The sequence below is a fragment of the Trachemys scripta genome, chromosome 10 (assembly GCF_013100865.1).
Source record: "Trachemys scripta elegans isolate TJP31775 chromosome 10, CAS_Tse_1.0, whole genome shotgun sequence".
NCBI classification, from domain to species: domain Eukaryota; kingdom Metazoa; phylum Chordata; order Testudines; family Emydidae; genus Trachemys; species Trachemys scripta.
The window spans coordinates 67,485,496-67,505,834 of record NC_048307.1 but is presented as its reverse complement, the minus strand read 5'-3'; the positions used below and the strand labels follow the sequence as shown (position 1 = coordinate 67,505,834).

The 20,339-nt window shown below is 41.0% G+C and overlaps 1 protein-coding gene across 4 annotated transcripts in view; it reads left to right on the top strand.

The window, feature by feature from the left end:
* Window positions 1-20,339, top strand: part of HOMER2 (homer scaffold protein 2) — a 114,748-nt gene that overhangs the window by 71,150 nt on the left and 23,259 nt on the right. For 3 of the 4 annotated variants that reach the window (XM_034783863.1, XM_034783866.1, XM_034783864.1), the window contains exons 3-5: window positions 2,334-2,465; window positions 12,089-12,181; window positions 18,269-18,408. In XM_034783863.1, coding sequence (XP_034639754.1) covers window positions 2,334-2,465; window positions 12,089-12,181; window positions 18,269-18,408 — 365 coding nt within the window. The remainder of the gene's footprint in view (window positions 1-2,333; window positions 2,466-12,088; window positions 12,182-18,268; window positions 18,409-20,339) is intronic. The other variant, XM_034783865.1, reaches the window with a different exon arrangement.

The window sequence follows — 20,339 nt, the reverse complement described above, 5'->3', positions numbered from 1 at the left end:
ATAAGGTAATAATTATATCTATGCATATCACAAAGCATTATGGTATATATTCAGAAGAGGAAATAGAAAGAGGGAAAGAGTAAAGTTGAATGGATTACAAGAAAAAAATAGGAGCACTAATGGCAAGGTCATAAAACTTAAGAAAGAAGGGGAGGAGGAGGAATCATATTGTGAATTGCATAAAACACTTTTTGCTCAATGTAAATTATAGTTTGGAAAAAAATTCTGCTTGAAATACATCGTAGATGGTGTTGCCAGGATACTTCCTGATCGTGTTAATTAAACTGTCCTGCAGATATAGCTTAATTAGCGTATAATTTGCATATTGGACACAATGGTGCATGTTGCTAAAGAAAGCTCCTCTTCTACTAATAGACCATTGTATACAGAGACATTTTCAAGGGGGGAAAAGTCTTTAAACATAACTATATTTTCTTTTTGCAACAACATGATTAAGATCTGTGCTAATGAACTGATCTATATCTAAACCTGTGTAGTAAAATGGTATTTTCTGCCAGCTCCAGTACATTCTTTACCAGATCCCCCTTTGAGGGCTGATTCTGATAGCTTTCCTCTTGTCCAATAGTACCTTATTTCATGAGACGCCCCATTGCTTGCAGTGGTACTACTTGTGGAGTAAGGAAGGTACTAATCAAGAGCCAGATTCTGCCTCTCTTGCTCATTTTGAAGATATGATTATCTACAGTATTGATGCTACAGTTCACAACTCTCCCAGATCACCTAGGACAGTCCCGCAATTAAGCATGGCTGTGCTGCTCATTTGGGGCTCCCTTCTGTGGAGTTAACTCCGCAGCACCTCTGGATCAGCTTGCCATGTCTGCCTGAAGTGACCTAGTGGGGAGCTGAGTACTGATCAGAAGGCAGTTCCTTGCTCTGCCTACCTGTGGAGAATGCTTTTCTGATTGGCGTTCTGTGGCCTACTCTGCCCAGATGCTTCAGCAGTGGGGATCAAATGCTGCAGGAGCGGTTCCACTGCGGTGACAGAGGCAGCCAGGACAAAGGAGGAATGAGAGAAGAACCGATGGGGTAGCGAGCATGCTTGCAGATGGAGGAAAAAAGAGCAAGGGAGTCATTAAGAAGAAGGGAACAAGGAAGGACAGGGAACAGGAGGGAAAACAGAAAGACAATGGGAGAGAGGAGTTCAGAAATGGTGGGGAGGAGAAAAACAGCAAGGTGGGAAAGGAGAGAGAAAAATGACAATCAAAATAGTGTGTGTTTGTGTGTGTGTGTGTGTGTGTGTGTGTGTGTGTGTGTGTGTGTGTGTAAACCAGTCCCTACAAAGTACATCCTTCCCAGCCCTAGTGCCTGACTTTCCCCTGCCTAGCTCCTTATGTGGTCATTTATACGTGTGCTAAGTAGGTAAATGGCTACACAAAGTGCTAAGCAGTGAAGAATTAAGTTCCTAGTGCCTATGAAATGCTAAAAATGCAAGTGCTTCTGTGAGTTCCCAACAAAGACACTGCCCTTCATCCCAGAACTCTTGGCCTTGGATGCACCTGGCTCTCACACAAGGTATTGGAAGCTGTTAATAGTGTATGTAGAAGTATTTTTGACTGGCTATTTATTATAATGCTTACTGAAAGTTTTATGGGAGCATCTAATAAATGCATTTATTTACAAATATACCCATTTACAAAGAAGATCATAAAACAAAACAAAATATGGCAAAATACATGGGTCAAAAGAAATTCCTCGAAATTGGAAGATTGCAGAAAAAATCCAAACAAAATGAAGTTAGCAAGAGAGGAGAATAGAAAAAAGACATCTCTGTCTGGAATCTGTAACATTCCTATAGAAATTGCAGGGACTAATTTTATATTTTTTCCTTGTATGAATTATTTTTATGTCCAAATATTTTTCCTGTAACTCTTAACATTGCAAGGCCAGCAGTCAATTAGTATTTCAGCTCCTCAAAGGAAGCATTTTCCTGATGCTCTGTGAGCTCTCATTTAATAGTAGTGGATTTGTGGATTCTCCCATCTACAGAGGGAAAAACATTTTCACTCATTTTCACCTTGCTAAAGTAATCTACTTCCTCTTTGATTATGACAGAATTCTAATTTCAATGAAATAGTGCAGGAGTAGTAAGCTGTGGGACCACAGTGGCATTTTTTAAATAAAAAGTTATTGAGCATCTGAATCAAGTGAGTCAAGGTATTAAAATATTTCATAAGTAGGTAAAATGCTTCATGCCTACCGCAAACTCCAAATTTAGATTGGGAACCTGCTAATCATTCTGAGTAATGATGCTAGAATATGCATTTCAGATGTTGCTTCTGTATCTAATTATTTTTTAAACTTTTTTAAAACAGGTGATTATAAACAGCACAATCACACCTAATATGACCTTTACGAAAACATCGCAGAAGTTTGGTCAGTGGGCAGACAGCAGAGCAAACACTGTGTTTGGTTTGGGTTTTTCCTCCGAACAGCAGCTAACAAAGGTAACGGGGCTCCTTTTATTTCTGAAACAGCAGTTGGGGTGGTTCTTGTGAGTTAAGGAACTGCTGCACTGTCGGTACCAATCTGGTAGGAGTCTCACAAACTGAATTTCTTGGCAGCTCATTAATTCTTCTTCTCTACATACAAGTTGTTAAACTCTTAACTATCCAGCGGTTGCTTATAGAGCCTCAGTGAAGGTTTACAAAAGTTCACTGACACAAGGATACATTTTAATTTGATCACTTGTGGCCCTCTATAAAAACAAAAGGCTATAAAATTTTGAAGCTTAGTTTTTTAGATGTTCTCAAATACAGTCTAAGCAGTTTCTTGGCATCTCTTTTCCTAGACTACATGCTAATTTTATACAAAAGCTACATTAAAAGAACATTAAGGATACAAAGTGAAGCACTAAAATGTCAAAAAATGCCAAAGTTAGGCTGCCGATGCATGTTTAACTCTACATTTATATTGCAGTGAAGTCTTTATCATTTTAGCAGTGACATCCAACTAATAAGCTTATCTAGAATCCAAAATTGTCTTCCTATGAAGTACATATGGCCTTGAATGTAGTGTAGCGGTGGACTGGTTTGGGTGTTGATGAGTGACTTTGACCCATAGTGGCTGTCCCTTTGATGTTAAGGGGACTTTACAAGTGACTATAAAGGAAAGTTCTCCTTTATTTCAGCTGGTGTAGGCCTGTGATTTTGGAACAGAGGGCTGAGGATTGTAGTTCTAGCTCCCCCATGTCACTTGTCTGCAGAGCAGGGCTTGGTTACAATGAAGGCTTGTAAAATATCCAGCCAACTCTGGTAATAAATAACTAGTAGTGTAAACAATACGCTCTCGCAGTGATTCAATTAATACTTTGCAAACGCAAGTCAAGCAACCAGAATGTTTGTTCACAAAATAAAAGAAGGTACTTATCTAACTCATAGTTGATGTTTTAAGCATGAACACGCCGCCCTTATTGGCACTGTTCTATCGGTTAACCAAATATCATGTCCTTGGGCATTCCAAACAGTCTCCATTAATCTCCCTCTGTCTTCTTGCATGTTTTGGTTTGAGAGGTACTAGTGTTGAAATTTTAAAAGCTACTTCTTGGATCTGAAAGAAGACTGACCGTTGTAGGGAAAGGAAAAGCCTGTTGGATGTGATGTGTTTACTTTCAGTCAGTTGCGTGACTGAATTCTACATGAACTTGTTTTTATTAAGTTGGTCTTACTGAGTTCATGCATTTTCCACACCATTGCATTTTTTGCAAATATTTCACATTTGCAAAAATGTTCATGCAAAATTGTTTTTGCTCGTGGGGTGACTAGAAATGTGTCCTGATAACAATCTGGTTCTCCTGGAATGTTACAAGACTAAACCATCCAGTAAAACGAAAAAATATTACCTGCTTTAAAAAAAGGAGAACATATCTGTGGCAATGCTTAAGGAAACTTATCTCAAAACAGAAGAATCAATCTTAAAAGGAATGTGTACCTTGGAATATCTTTTCAGCTCCCATGAGAGAGTGGTGTGTGTATTAAGTAGAATGGGAATGTAAAAGGATTAAAACCTATTCAGAAGGCAGATGGGTGTGCAGAGGGCAAACGTGTAACAATTATGCACCAAGTGAGGAATATACCTTTCTTCAGAAATAATTTTGGAGTGATTGTAATGGTCCAGAATTCAAAGGTAATAGTGGCAGGTGACTTCAATAGCTGTCTAACCACAATGTGGGATAAACTACCAACAAGACAAGGTCCATCTAAAGAAGCTCAAATGCTGGAACTAGTATATAAAGGACAGGACGCAATGGAGATTTGGATTTTGCTTTTTTTCTCTGAAACTGCCAAAACCACATACTAGAATAGATTTAATTTTAATATCAAAAGGTTTCCTACATGAAATCTTAATATTAGAATGGAATATCTCTGGCTCTGTTCCTGTCTTCATGAAAATAAAGTCCAGTTCAGGATTAATAAAAGCTGGATATTTAGTAATACATTGTTAAAAGACACAGACTTTGTGTATGAAATGGAAAACCACATTGATGATTATATTAAGGACAATAGCTCATGGGATATACCTGGGGAACTAGATGGGAAGCCTTTAAAGCAGTAATGAGGAGACATACTATAGCATGCCGTAGTTATAGGGAAAAAAGATATTGGTAAAACCGGGAAAAGTTAGAGGAACAAATTTTGCAGAAGCAATGTGTCTAATAATGTAGACTTAGTCAAAGAGATTAAAAATGCGAAAATAGCATTAGAATACTGACAACAATAAAAAAAAAAAGACAGCTCCCCTGTTTGCCAAAGGATCTACGAACTGGGGAGGAATCATACTGCAAGATAGTAAAATGCCCAGACTGACAGAGTGAAAGGGAGGTACTTGATGGCCCAATAGCATAGGAAGAAATAATAAAAGTACCTAGCTCTTACATAGCACTTTTCAGATGGAGAAACTGAGACACAGAGGAAAAGTGACTCACCCAAGGTCACCCAGCGGGCCAGTGGCCAAACTGAGAATAAAATCTGGTCTCCTGAGTCCTAGTCCAATGCTCTCACCAGTAGGCAGCAAGTGATTTTTTCATTAAAATCAGGGAGAAGTCCTGGGCTGGAAGGGTATACCACTGAATTCTATAAAATGTTAAAACACAGGTAACTCCCTTGCTAGCGAGTGCACTTCAGTCTTCTGAGGCAACAAAATCCTTACTGGGCACCTTCTAACACACACACGTAGTTTTGATACCTAAACCAAACAACACTTATCCAATCCAGCATCGTATAGGCCTATCTCTTTTTAATAAAGAGAGCGTAAGATTCCACACCTGATTTGTGAAACACAGTAGAGTTATGGAGCGTGTGGATATACTCCTCCCGTGCATGTACACTTTTTTGCATGGACCTTGTCATAAAAGGGTGACAGGAAAGTGGGCTGTAGTCCACGAAAGCTTATGCTCTAATAAATCTGTTAGTCTCTAAGGTGCCTCAAGTACTCCTGTTCTTTTTGCGGATACAGACTAACACGGCTGCTACTCTGAAACCTGATAAGAAACTGTTTTTTATTTCTTGGCCCCAATCTCCTGACAATAGGCCACAGTTACAAAAGTTTTTAATAAACCTGTCACATGACTGGGGTCAGTGTCTAGGGTTTTTGACCGGAATGCCCAGTTGAATAGGGACCCTGGCGGCTCTGGGGTCAGTAATGCTGACCGGGTCGCTAAAAGACTGGTTGGCGGTGCAGCGGGGCTAAAGTCTGGCTCCTAGCCACAGGTGTGGCCAGGGGGCTTTGAGCGCTGCCCCCGCTCCGAGCGCCGGCTCCGTAGCTCCCACTGGCTGGGAATCGGGGCCAATGGTAGCTGTGGGGGTGGCACCTGCGGGCAAGGGATGCGCACATAGCCCCCGGTCCCTCTGTCTAGAAGCTGGACAAGCCAGCTGGTTCCGGGAGCCGCCTGTCCCAGACCTCAGCCCCCTCCAGCATCCCAGAGCCCACACCCCCAGCTGGAGCCCTGCACCCCAACCCCCTGCCCCAGCCCTGAGCCCCCTCCTTACCCCAAACTCCTCATCTCCCACCCCACGCTGAAACCTGCACCCACTCCCACACCCTCACCCCCTCCCCAGCCCTGAGCCCCCTCCCACATTCCAAACCCATAGGTCCTAGCCCGGAGCCCCCTCCTGGAGCTGGAGCCCTCACCACCTCCTGCACCCTGAACCCCTCATTTCTGGCCCCACCCCAGAGCCTGCACTCCCATCCAGAGCCCTCATCCCCTCCTGCACCTCAACTCGCTGCCCCAGCCCTGTGAAAGTGAGTGAGAGAGAGTGAGCAATGGGGTGTGTGGGTGTGTAGTGAACAGGGGCGGGGCCTCTGGGCAAGGGGTGGGGCAAGAGTTCGGTTTTGTGTGATTAGAAGTTGGCAACCCTATCAGTGGCCACTGACTTAGGTTAGCTGTCAAAAAACAGAGTCATTGTCCTCTGCTTTTGTTCAGCCATCTTTTGTTCCTGCTGTAAAACAGGTTTTCAGGTATGGATTATGTCATATGAGCTTGGGGTGGATAGTGTAGCTATTGCTTTGGTGTAAATTGCCAGCTACTTTGTCTGGAATCTGATATTCTTGCCATCTGCATAATTTTGTTGTTCTTATTGTAGGGCTGCTTCAGTTCCTGTTTCCTGACATACAGCTCTCTTGTAACTACTTCGGGCTTAATTGTTTGCCTCAGAAGCTTATTGGCAATAGGTTTTTGCCTTCAGCCCAGTAGTTTCTAAGCTTGTAACTTCATAAAGAACCATAGTGAGGTGTGTTGTGATATTTTAGCAATGGCTTTCTTCCGCCCATCAGAGCTTTTTTTTTAATTGAATTATTTGCTGTTTCTCCTAACTTCTCTGCCAATCCATTTGATGATAGAGACGTGACATGGCATCCCTGAACTGGTATATCAAAAAAAACCAGGAGTACTTGTGGCACCTTAGAGACTAACAAATTTATTAGAGCATAAGCTTTCGTGGGCTACAGCCCACTTCTTCGGCTGCATATAGAAGTGGGCCGCAGCCCACGAAAGCTTGTGCTCTAATAAATTTGTTAGTCTCTAAGGTGCCACAAGTACTCCTGTTCTTTTTGCGGCTACAGACTAACACGACTGCTACTCTGAAACCTGGTATATCAAAGAGAATCGCCAGAATGAGCCACTCATTAATTGTGGGCCATTATCTTAACTCATTCACAAAACATAAATGGCAAATTTCATGCAGCCTAGTTTCCAAGCGCTTCCTGCAAAATGAGCTGGCAATTAAATATAAATGAGACTGGTTGGGGGGAACCCGGGGGGGGGCAGCTGGTTTATAACTCTGGCACTGGCGCAACTTGTGCTTAGGAGGAATAAAACGTAACACCAGAAATGTAAAACCTAAACATGTAAAATGGAACATCTACTAAAATATATATTTCTGTGGATGACTATCTGCAGATTCAAGTGACTTTCAAATAATTCATATTATGTGACACCTCTTCGCACGTTCAATTCCCCATTAAATATCAGCAGGGGAGATTCATAACCAAATATAGCGTTTGTATGCTACGCTTTCCCAAGCCCAAAAACACTTGTCAAGATTTGGTAGCAACAAATCCTTCCTTTCATGCAGCCTGTGCCCATAGTTTGCTGGAGTGCTGTGAGATGTCATATATAATTCATAACTGGCTGCAGAAGCTGGGGCTGGCTCTGAAATGTACTTTCAAACCTGCAGCAACGATTAGTTGCTGTTTTCCCTTTCTCCCTTCCTTTGCTAATTTTGGATAGGTTTGTCAGCCCAAAAGAGTTCATTTGAAATAGCTACAGTAGTGGCATTAGGGGAAAAGAAGAGTGCGGATGAGGAATGAGGCAACTTTTTGAAAGACTTTAAATAACTAAACATACCTCCACTCTCTAGAAAATCTCTCTCACTCCTTAGATTTCTTTGTTTAAAAATATATTTAGTAGGATCTTACTAAGCTTACAATTAACCATTTTAATTACAAAGTACACATTAAAAACAACCAGCTGTTATGCTGGTTTAATGTCTCATGGCCTGGTCAGATCACAGAAGTGACACACGGGTTTTAATACCAATGGGCGGTGGCCAGGGGGCATAATATATTAACAATTCTCAGAAAATAGGATCCCTGTGATTCTGCAGCCAACAGTGGATTGGGGATACATGCATTACCAATGCCACAGAAGTTCTATAGACACTCTGTAACCTCCCTCAGAAACGTCTTGTCTGTTGCCGATGTAGCAATTGGCACTGGAAATGGTGCAGAAGTTTAGTCTGCCACTACAATGGCTACATAGTTAGAAGAGCAGTCAGGTGTAAGTCTTTCATTTCTCACAAGAGCTAAGTGCACCTATCGAACAGTGAAAAGCAGAGATTGTTTAGTGGAATCCAACAGGTATAAATTAGGCAGAAAAAAAGACATTTCTAAAGAGGAAACAGCAAAACTGTTTATGGACTGAAGGCTAAGAAATGCATAAAGTAACAAACTGAACAAATAGAGAATATTTTTCATTATAATTTCAGTTACAATAACCTTTAACTCTAGCCACAATAGTGAGTAAAAATAATTCAGAAATGTGACTGTTTGTTTTTAAAGTGAAGATGTCCTTTTAAGTTGGTGGACAATTCCTTTGTTGCTCTTTGCTGCTAGAAGCGCATTTATTTAAATAAAATTTATTAGTAAACTTTAGCCTTGACTAAAAATCACACAACTAGACTGAGATCATTGTTGATTATACACCTCTACCCTGATATAACGTGACCCGATATATCATGAATTCGGATATAATGCAGTAAAGCAGCGCTCCCGGGGGGGCGGGACTGCGCACTCCGGCGGATCAAAGCAAATTCAATATAACGCGGTTTCACCTATAACACGGTAAGATTTTTTGGCTCCCTAGGACAACATTATATGTGGGTAGAGGTGTATTTTAAAGAATGGGGGAGGATGTTTCATATATTCACATATAATGTTTTTATATTGAACTGTGGAAAATGTTCTCTTCACAGCACACATTTTTCAGAGCGGTCATCTGTGTCCATTATGAGGATAGTTTCAGAAATCAAATTTGAAAGATTACTTTTTTCCAGTTTTTCATCTTTTTTTCTAGTGCACTTAGACTCATAGGAATTTTGATACAGAAGATTTATTGTAAGAGAGCGACTCAATATAACATTAATATAAACTGTATTCTGACTTAAAGATACCCAAGTTTGGAGCTTATTTTTGACACAATATGCTAGAAATAATCTTGTTGTTATAGATGTTTTGGTCTAACAACAGTTGCAACATAAAATGTATTTTACCTAGAAAGGTTAGGGTTTCATGACTCAAGGACAAAACATAAGTGCAGTTGTATTCAGTGAATTTTATACGTCTACAGATATAGTTGAATCACATATATACTACCTGTACGTTCCCTCAAATAGTAAACTCTTTTCATATGCAACTCCAGCTGAAGGTGGCTGGACTCTGTAGTTCAGTGTTTTCATATGTACCTTCACAGATCATATTCACAACCCTCTCTATATTATATCTGAAATTCCCCTTGGCTTTAAGCACATGCATGCCCATCCAATGGAATCCTACGATGACATATGTTGCATGGTAATTTCCACTCACTGTGTGTGTGTTTTATATAATGTGTTAACTACTGATATAATTTTTTCTAGGCTTGTGTAAGAGCTGAATTATGGTAATCGATAAAACTAATCTTCCAATGTTCTAGCAGCAATCTCCATGTTCATGTATGTGTGTGTGTATATATAATAGAATATGTGTATATGTAATATAATGTTGTTCAGGATAGTCCAGTATCCTGTCTCTGACAATGGGCACTACCAGAGAAAGGTGTAAGAACCCCATAATAAATGTGTCAGCTGCTGAAGCATATATCAAATCCCTGTGTGGTCTTGAACAAGTCATCTCTCTCTCTGCCTCAGCTACCATCCTTGTAAATTTGAGGTGACGGTACTTACTTACCTGATAGAGTTGTTGTGTGACCAAATTCATGAATGTGTGCAAGAACTTTGAGATCTTTGGATGGAATGTGTGATGAAAGTGCTGAGTGCTAACCATTGTAATGGCTTTGGATAGACTTGATATAATTTTGAAGAATTGAATCATGTGGTTTTATTATTGGTGTAGTCCACGGCTATATTTGTGCCTCTTTTGACCTTCTTCCTGAGGGGTACTTTTGTTTTGACACTCACTTTTTAGGGATATCACCATTGTACTTCACAGATGACTGAGATTTCCCTTTGGTACTCCCTCTTTATAATCCATCTCAGTCCATCCCTCCCCTCCTTTAGACATCTTTCTTTTCAAGATATATTTTTATTGTGACAACCCTTTTTCCCCCTGCTAACTCTTCCCTTGTCCCTTTCTCGCATATAGTTCTCTCTTCTGTTCCTGGATTTTAGTGTAAGTGTAATTTTTTTCACATTTGAATTTTTTTTTTTTCATAGATTATAGGACTGGAAGGGACCTCGAGAGGTCATCGAGTCCAGTCCCCTGCCCGCATGGCAGGACCAAATACTGTCTAGACCATCCCTGATAGACATTTATCTAACCTACTCTTAAATATCTCCAGAGACGGAGATTCCACAACCTCCCTAGGCAATTTGTTCCAGTGTTTAACCACCCTGACAGTTAGGAACTTTTTCCTAATGTCCAACCTAGACCTCCCTTGCTGCAGTATAAACCCATTGTTTCTGGTTCTATCCTTAGAGGCTAAGGTGAACAAGTTCTCTCCCTCCTCCTTATGACACCCTTTTAGATACCTGAAAACTGTTATCATGTCCCCTCTCAGTCTTCTCTTTTCCAAACTAAACAAACCCAATTCTGTTGTGTTTTAGTTGTTTTTCATTATATATATTCTCAACCATCACTCTGCCATGCCCAGTTGTTTCAGTGGAGAGGTACTTAATAAATTGATCTATTCAGGTGATTTTAAAAAAAATCACTGTTGGAAGGAGGGGGAATGAGCTACACTGAAGTAATAAAAGGTGGCTTCTACATCTTGGATGCTATTTAGGGAGGGAAATATACCTGTCTGGAAGGCAATATGGCTGACCGTTGAGCAAGTTTCATGTTGTCTTCCCTTTCCAATATTAGAAATTTCTCTACAATAAATTCATGTAAGTTTGAACTGCCTTTGGTAGAAGTGAAAGACACAGTCAAAGTGTTACAGACACCCTCCCTCATACTGAATACTTTTTATTTAAATGCCTCCCTTCCCCACTTCTTGAAACTGTGTTTTTTGGGGCAGGATCCACAAAATTAAATGGTTGTGTTAATGATTGGGGTTTGCATATAAGACCAAAACAGCAGAATGAGGCCTTTGATTTATAAGGCCTTAGGATGGGCCTTTCAAAAGCACCAAGGTAATTTGGAAGTACAAAGACTACTGGAACTTGGTTTTGAAAATCCCATCTTTAGATTTAACTATAAAACCTTTACTGCATTTTTACCTGGGGATTTGAATTAACATTTTATGTGAACAGAAACATCCAAAGCTTTTATGTCTTCAAACATTGTCTAATATTTTTATTTTTATCAGCCATAAGGTAATAAGACTTTTAAGAGAGAGACCATTTGCTCCCACATTCCTGCTTTATTTTTTGGGGTGGAGAGGTTACCTTAATTTCACCTTCCTGTTCCTTTATGACACCCTGTCCTCAATCCCCCAAATGTCTCTCAAGCTCATTTATATTCTTTCCTTCAGTTGCCTTTCCCTTCAGAACAAAAGACATTTGATAACCCTTAATCTAAACCTACATCTTTTATCCTCAAACTTCAATAAATGATGAACATTTAAAAAAAAATCACGTTCACTTTTTCCCCCAGACTTTTATTAGTAATTTCTAAAGAAACTATGGAGATATTGCCCTGCTTTCAAAACAGTAACTACCATCCCTTTTAAGGGAATCTGTTTCTAATTCAAATCAAGCACACACTTAATGTTTCATATCTAAAATTTAAAAATTGCCATAAGCGATTGTATGGTTATGGGATTTTGCAGACTACAAAGAAACCATATAAAGATACTATTCTGAACAGTTAATGTGTCCTAAATAATTTTAATAAATATACTTCATGCATTTGTCAGTTTGCAGAGAAATTCCAGGAAGTAAAAGAAGCTGCCAAACTAGCAAGAGACAGATCTCAAGAGAAAATTGAGACCTCAAGCAATCATTCCCAAGTAAGTCACTTTTCTGTACTCTGTCTATATATTGTGTATATATATATATACACACGCACATGGAGGAAAAATGATTTGAGACTAGCTTCAACAGTGCAATATACCTGCTTCTGGCAGCTAGTTTAAAGTGTCAACAAAGAAGATGGTTAAATATCATTGTTAACTACTGGTCTTTAACATTGCCGGAGGAATATTCTTTTTCTTGTGTGCTCTCTCTCCTTCTCTTTCTCATTTAAATATAATAGTCTTTTCAGGAATTTACTGAGTTATAATAATTTTTAAAAATAACAAGGTCATCTATATATTCTTTGACATAGTTCTTCATTGTGGTGGTCACTGAGGACTTTGCCTCACTGCAGTATTTCAGCAATCAATAAATAGAATCTGTTGTAACGCTTGCTTGTGCCAGTCGCCCAACTCATTTTTGTGTGTGGTTGGGGCTGTGTTAGAGATCAATTTGTACAATGTCATGTAGATAGTGTAGTTTGAGTTCTCATGTATTTCATTATCCAAGTTTGGTGATTCATAGATGTTGGGTAACTATAGTTTGTCTGCAGGTAAGGCTTTACCATCCCTTACAGTGACTGGTGGAAAGGGAGTTTATAATGTATGTCCATGGAGTACACCTGTCTGGGACAGGTTTCAGAGTGGTAGCCGTGTTAGTCTGTATCAGCAAAAAGAACGAGGAGTACTTGTGGCACCTTAGAGACTAACGAATTTATTTGGGCATAAGTTTTCGTGGGCTAAAACCCACTTCGTCAGATGCATGGGGTGGAAAATACAGTAGGAAGATAGATAGATACATAAACACACACTCGCACACACAGAGAGAACATGAAAAGATGGGGTTTGCCATACCAACTCTAACAAGACAAATCAATTAAGGTGAGCTATTATCAGCAGGAGAAAAAAACTTTTGTAGTGATAATCAGGATAGCCCATTTCAAACAGTTGACAAGAAGGTGTGAGTAACAGTAGAGGGAAAAATTAGCACAGGAAAATAGTTTTTAGTTTGTGTAATGAGCCGTCCACTCCATCTTTATTCAAGCCTAATTTAATGGTGTCCAGTTTGCAAATTAATTCCTGTTCTGCAGTTTCTCATTGGAGTCTGTTTTTGAAGTTTTTGTTGTTGAAGAATTGCAACTTTAGGTCTGTATGTCAATTTGCAAACTGGACACCATTAAATTAGGCTTGAATAAAGACTGAGAGTGGATGGGTCATTACACAAATTAAAAACTATTTCCCCATGCTATTTCCCCCCTACTGTTACTCACACCTTCTTGCAGAGGTGAAAGTAAGCGGCAAGAGCCAGTGCCCTGTACCTGGGCAGCCCGGCTTCCCCAGGCGGCAATTTAAAGGGCCTGGGGTCCCAGCAGCGGCTGGAGCCTCAGGTCCTTTAAATTGCTGCCAGAGCCCCGCTGCTGGAGCCCAGGGGTAGTGGTAGCCAGGCTCCGGGGGTTATTTAATGGTAGAAGCAGGGGGGTCCTGGGCCCTTTAAATAGCCCCCAGAGCCCTGGAGTAGTGGTGGGGCTCCGGGGGCTATTTAAAGGGCCTGGTGCTCCTGCTGCCTCTATGGCCCCGGCCCTTTAAACTGCTGCTGGAGCCCCAGGCTGCCACTGCTACCCCAGGGCTCCAGCAGGCTCCAGCGGCTATTTAAAGGGCCCAGGGCGGTAGAGGCAGGGGAATCCCGGGCCCTTTAAATAGCCCCCGGAGCCCTGCTGCCGGAGCCCTGGGGTAGCAGCGGCAGCCACGGTCTCCGGCAGTGGTTTAAAGGGCTGGGGCTTTAGCAGCGGCCGAGCCCTGGGCCCTTTAAACTACTGCCGGAGCCCCCAGCTGCTGCTGCTACCCCAGCGGGGGAGGGGGAGGGCACTTACCGGTACAAGGCAGGCTTGGGCTGGCTCTGATCCCTCCATCCCCGCCCCTTTTGCCTGAGGCCCCGCCCCTTCTGAGAGCCAGAGCTGGCCCCAACCCAGCCCCGTACCGGTAAGTCCCTATTTCTACTTTCACCCAGGGCCGGCTCCAGGGTTTTGGCCACCCCAAGCAGCCAAACAAACAAACAAACAAACAACAACAAAAAGCCACGATCACGATCTGCGGCGGCAATTCGGGGGAAGGTACTTCGTTCTGAGCAGGAGTGAGGGACCGTCCGCCGAATTGCCACACGTGCCGCCCCTCTCCGGAGGGGCCGCCCCAAACACTTGCTTGGTAAGCTGGTGCCTGGAGCCGGCCCTGCTTTCTCCCCCGCCTTCTTGTCAACTGTTTGAAATGGGCCATCCTGATTATCACTATAAAAGTGTTTTTTCTCCTGCTGATAATAGCCCACCTTAATTGATTTGTCTCGTTAGAGTTGGTATGGCAACCCCCATCTTTTCATGTTTTGTGTGTGTGTGTGTGTGTGTAATATTCCTACTGTATTTTACACTCCATGCATCTGATGAAGTGGGGTTTAGCCCACGAAAGCTTATGCCCAAATAAGTTTGTTAGTCTCTAAGGTGCCACAAGTACTCCTCGTTCTGTCTGGGACAGTTTAGTTTAGAAAGACGCCACTATACCCACTGTTGATTGTTTTTGTTAAAACTTGATTTCAACATATTCTATCACAAGCTTTGTCATAGTCCCTTACAATAATTCATTATAATTCCATGAAGTCTACAGCTAGCTAAGAATTAATCCTTGTTTAATAGGAACTCATTCATTGTGTTTTGCATAAAAGTGTTGCTTTGGAGGAAAGTTAGAATAACTTCTATTTAGCGATTACTTCAACTGCACAATCAGAAGTGCCTTTATGACATCAGTGAGAACTACTTAGTGTTCATTTCTTCTGAAAATCAGTCCCCTTGTTTAGGTCCCTACACCAGACTTAGAAGCCTGAGATTAGATGCTTTTAAAAAAAAAAAAAAAACAAAAAAAAACACCGTGGCCATTGAGTCTAATGTAAAGCAAAGGAAGCTAACTGACACTGCTAAAAAGTGTGTGATGTTAATCTCTTGGGAGTAGGAAAGTCATTTTTTTTTTTGTTGTTTTTTATTTCACAACTTCCAGTAGTGTTTCTTTGCTCTAGTAGCTTAAACTGATTTTAAAATATTCTTCTGGAAAATTTTGCGAACTACAATTTTGTAAATCATTATATTTTTTCTCTTTGAAAAGAGGCTGCCTTTTGCCCCCAGGGCACTTCATTGTGATAGTTTTTTATTACTGTTCTATGTTTTAAATGTTCTTCTCTAAATATTACCTCTACTGTTGCAGTATGTGTTAGTCTAGTATGCCATAAAGATGTGATGCATGTGAGAGCTGGTAAGAGACTGGTCTTTATTTCCTGGTCTCACTGATTTGACATGGGACAAGGTTACAAATAGCACAGATGTCAGGGTCACTACTCACCAGTCCCAGTGGCTACTGGTGCACACTGGTGGTATCGCTAGGCTCAGGTAAGGAGCGATCTGTCATTACTTAAAGGGAATCAGAAATATTCTTGCTTAGTGCAAATATATAACGTGACATGGTATATAATGTGACCTCTTATGATACCTATATTTACTTGTACCGATAAAGTCAATGTGAAGATAAAGATAGGACTGCATTTTGATTGACAAAAAGAGAAACTTTTTTTACTTCTTTATCTGGGTCACAAACAGTGGCATCCCAGACAACAGCATTACCTCAAATAGGCCATGCCAGGCAATCTGCCATTGCATTTTGTGTCACATACCTACTATGTTATGTCACAAAAGTAAATGCTTACTTCCTTTCAGTGACACTGAGCTTTTTTGGGGGGAGGGAGGGGGAAGTAGGCATGTGTTTTAAAAGGGAAACAAAGATGCTTTGTGTGGGGCAACAGAGGGTCCTGTGGCACCTTTGAGACTAACAGAAGTACTGGGAGCATAAGCTTTCGTGGGTAAGAACCTCACTTCTTCTGGGCCTTGCATCTGAAGAAGTGAGGTTCTTACCCATGAAAGCTTATGCTCCCAATACTTCTGTTAGTCTCAAAGGTGCCACAGGACCCTCTGTTGCTTTTTACAGATTCAGACCAACACGGCTACCCCTCTGATACTTGTGTGGGGCAATTATAGACCAGTCAACCTAACTTTGATACCTGGAAAGATACTGAAACCAATTATGAAACAATCAGTTTGTAAGTACCCAGAGGGATAATAGGGTTATAAGGAATAGCCAGCATGGATTTTTCAAGAACTAATCATGCCAAACTACCTAATTTCCTTCTTTGACAGGGTTACTGGCTTAGTAGATAGGGGGAAGAAGTAGATGTTATTTATCTTGATTTTAGTATGGCTTTTGACATGCTCATAAGCAAACTAGGGAAATGTGGTCTAGATAAAATTAGTATAAGGTGCACAGCTGGTTGAAAGACTGTTCAGAGGTAGTTATCAGTAGTTTGCTGTCAAACTGAGAGGGCATTTCTAGTGGGTTCCCACTGGGTCTGGTACTATTCAGTATTTTCATTAGTTACTTGGATAATGGAGTGGAGAGTAGGCTTCTAAAATTTGCAGATGACATCAAGCCGAGAGGGGTTGCAAGCACTTTGGAGGACAGGACTAGAATTAAAAATGACCTTGACAAATTGAAGAATTTGTATAAAATCAACAAGATGAAATTCAGTAAAGAGAAGTGCCAACTACTACAGTTGGGAAGGAAAAATTAAATGCACAACTTCAAAATGGGGAATAACTGGCTAGGTGGTAGTGCGGATTCTGGGGGTTACAGTAGGTCACAAATTGAGTCAAAACTGTGATGCAGTTGCAAAAAAGGCTAATATCATTCTAGGGTACATTAACAGGAGTATCATTTGTAAGACCTTGGAGGTAATGTCCCACTCTACTTGACACTGGTGAGGCACAGCTGGAGTGCTGCGTGCTGTTCTGGGCACCACACTTCAGGAAGGATGTGGATAAATTGGAGAGAGTCCAGAGGACAGCAACAAAAATAATAAATGGGTTAGAAAGCCTGATATATGAGGAAAAGTTTTAAAAAAACGGAGACACGCTTCCCTGGGGGTTCCCAGGATTGCAAAGCTCCTCATTACTACCTGCCCTTAGTGTGAGCTCATCCAAAGTCTTTGCAGTATTTTCCAACCAGGTTGGCCATGACCCTCCTTTCATAATGCAGAACACGCTGACAGTTTGTCTCCTTGGTGAAGGATCTGGAATGTACCTCAGTACCCCCAGTTATGCCCCAAACATCCATTGTTTTTACTTGTAAACAGGATACCCTCATGCTCTTTTTGTTTTTTCCTGCAGCTTTCCTCTCTTGTTGAATCTGCAATCTTCTGCTTAGCATCAGGCTCAGTATTGCAAATAGGCCTCCACTGCAAAGCAGACAATACAGAATAGACGCATGAGCAGCCAGAGAGAGAGAAACGTCTTTTTTTCCCTCCTATATGACAGAAGCTTGTTTATCACCTTCTGGTGACATGCTTTAACTCACATACCTTACGATGAAAATTTTCAGTACCGATACATAATTCCTTAAACATTATGCATACATATATTTCACAATTATGATGATGACCCGTGGGCTCTTGGTTCTTGGTATATACCTCACGTCACCTTCTGGTAAATTTGATATACATACATCTGCCACAGGGGATCCTGGTAAAACTCTATAAACATCCTTGTGCCCTCTGCCAGTTGGCACCAAGAGGTTTCTGGGTCACATGGGCATGCTTACTCTTGAAAAAGAAGATTGAAGAGGGTCTGATGAGTCTTCAAATATGTTAAGGGCTGTTATAAAGAGGATAGACTCAGAGATCAATTGTTCTCCATGTCCACTAAAGGCAAGACAAGAAGTAATGGACATACTCTACAGCGTGGGAGACTTAGGTTAGTTACTAGGACAAACTTTCTAACTATAAGGGTAGTTAAGCTCTGGAATAGGCTTCCAAGGGGATTGTGGAATCCCCCGCTCTGAAGATTTTTAAGAACAGGTTGGACAAACACCTGTGAGGGATGGTCTATGTTTATGTGGTCCTGCCTCAGCACAGGGGCCTGGACTTGATAAACGTGTGAGGTCCCTTCCAGCCCTACATTTCCACGATTTTGTGTTAGCACTCATTTGTGGATTGTGCTGCAGGAATCTGGACGTGAAACACCATCTTCTACTCGGGCATCCAGCATAAATGGAACAGATGACGAGAAGGCATCTCATGGTGGCTCTGCTGATGCACATCTGAAAAGTGAGAATGACAAACTGAAAATTGCTCTAGCCCAAAGGTGAATCTCTTGTAATATCTAAATTGCATTGAATGCCTGTGCAGTAACTCTTCGGGGGTGGTTACGTATACATATCCAGGGATGGCTCAATAAGGAATCAGCTATCTGACCTAATTATTATACTGGTTAAAAGGCAAATACCAAGGTAGATACAGTAACAACTTATATAAAAAATTGTTAGGCGATTTAAAAAAAAAAGTGGTAGTGGGAGCTGTTATTGCCTGCCTATTACCCACGTTATTGTAAATGGAAATAAAAATAATCAATGTCCTATTTTAGCATAGCACATACAGTCATGTGTTATTCCTATAGTAATAAGGGGTTGTAACAGGGTTCACTCACCACTCTGGCACCTCCTGCTGGCTGTCATGGGAATTGGGTCTGCATGTTAGTGTGCCCTCTTTGGGTGGTGCCTCACTGCCGTCACTCCTGCTCTAGGACCTACGTCTCTCCAAGGACTGTGGTGTCCTCTTCAGCGACACAGCCCTCCGGGAATCTGCAGTCTGCTGTTCAGCCATTTCCCTTAGTGACTACTACAGTGAATTATCTGGCCACTTCCCTGTGGCCCCAGCATCCTCTTTGCCCTTGCCTCAGGACCTCAGCCTAAAAACCCCAGCAGCCAGCCAGAAGATGTCTCTCACTCCTCTGGTCCCTGCTAATAGCACTGCTCTGTCCAGGGTGCTGGCAGGTCTCTCAGCCCTACAGAGACACAGTCCTTCCTCCCTGGGCTCCCAGCAGAGAACTGCCCTTCTCTGCCCTATAGCTCCCTTTTTATATGGTCCTGCTTGGCTGCTCCCTTCAGCCCTTCTCTGATTGGCTGGCTCCTGCACAGCCTCCCTAGGGCTTTATTAACCCTTTAGAGCCCAGTGTGGGGCAGGTGCCCTCTCACAGGGGCATACACAAACCAGAGTAAACTGCATGTGGCTCTCAAACCTCTTCATTCATTTCTAATTTACTTGTGTTCCTAAAAAAAAAAAAAAAGCTTTTTTTCACGTGAACTTTAAATTGCTGACAGATTAGGAGGAGTTTTGATATACTGCTAAAATGTCTCCTCTTTAAAGGTCTAAAATGTATATATTCTCTTACATAATAAATCATCAAAAGTTTGCTTATACAATTTAGACTACTGAATATTAAATACTCACAGCTTATAATATCTAGGCTAATAGTATTAGCAGAAATTATTCAAATGTTATTGCATCAATTTAAAACCACATATTAGATGATTGAATGAGCTGACTTTAGTAGGTACTTCTTTTGTCAAATTGGGAGATTTAACACTTTTTGTTTCTTTCTGATTTGGTGCATGATGAGGTAAACTCTTTTATGCTAGTAATACCAGATCACGTTGCCAACCATCAGTGTGGTGATGCAGATAACATTTTGGCCATAGGGGAGCAATTACTGCTGATATTGTGTGAAGTCAATTTACTCTTCTTTTGGTTTCAGTGGATGTACTTTATCTGTGAAAACAGGTGAGGGTATGTAAAATCACAAGAGAGATTAGTTCATCATAAAAAAATTAATGAAAAAAAATTAACTTTACGTAGCTTTCTAAAACAACTTTGTGCACCACTTTAAAAATGTGCCCTATGTGCCTTGAAATCACATTTTGTACCATTTGATTTAATAAATTATTTGAAAAGGCAGATCACTGTAATTTGTAACCCTAGTAAAATTAAAAGTTGGAATTTTCTAAGCAGTGACATTAATATGCCGTAATTCTCTTCTTGGAACTTATTTGCCACATCTGCCTCTAGCATATGAACATGCCCATGAGTGAAAAGGAAAAAAATATCAGGGTCACAAGTTGCTTTTTTAAAAGTTTTTAAAAAAAAAAAAAAAAAAGAAAGAAAAAAAAGCAATATAAGCCATATGATATTAAGCCAGGGGTCAGTAACCTTCAGCATGCGGCCCATCAGGGTAATCTG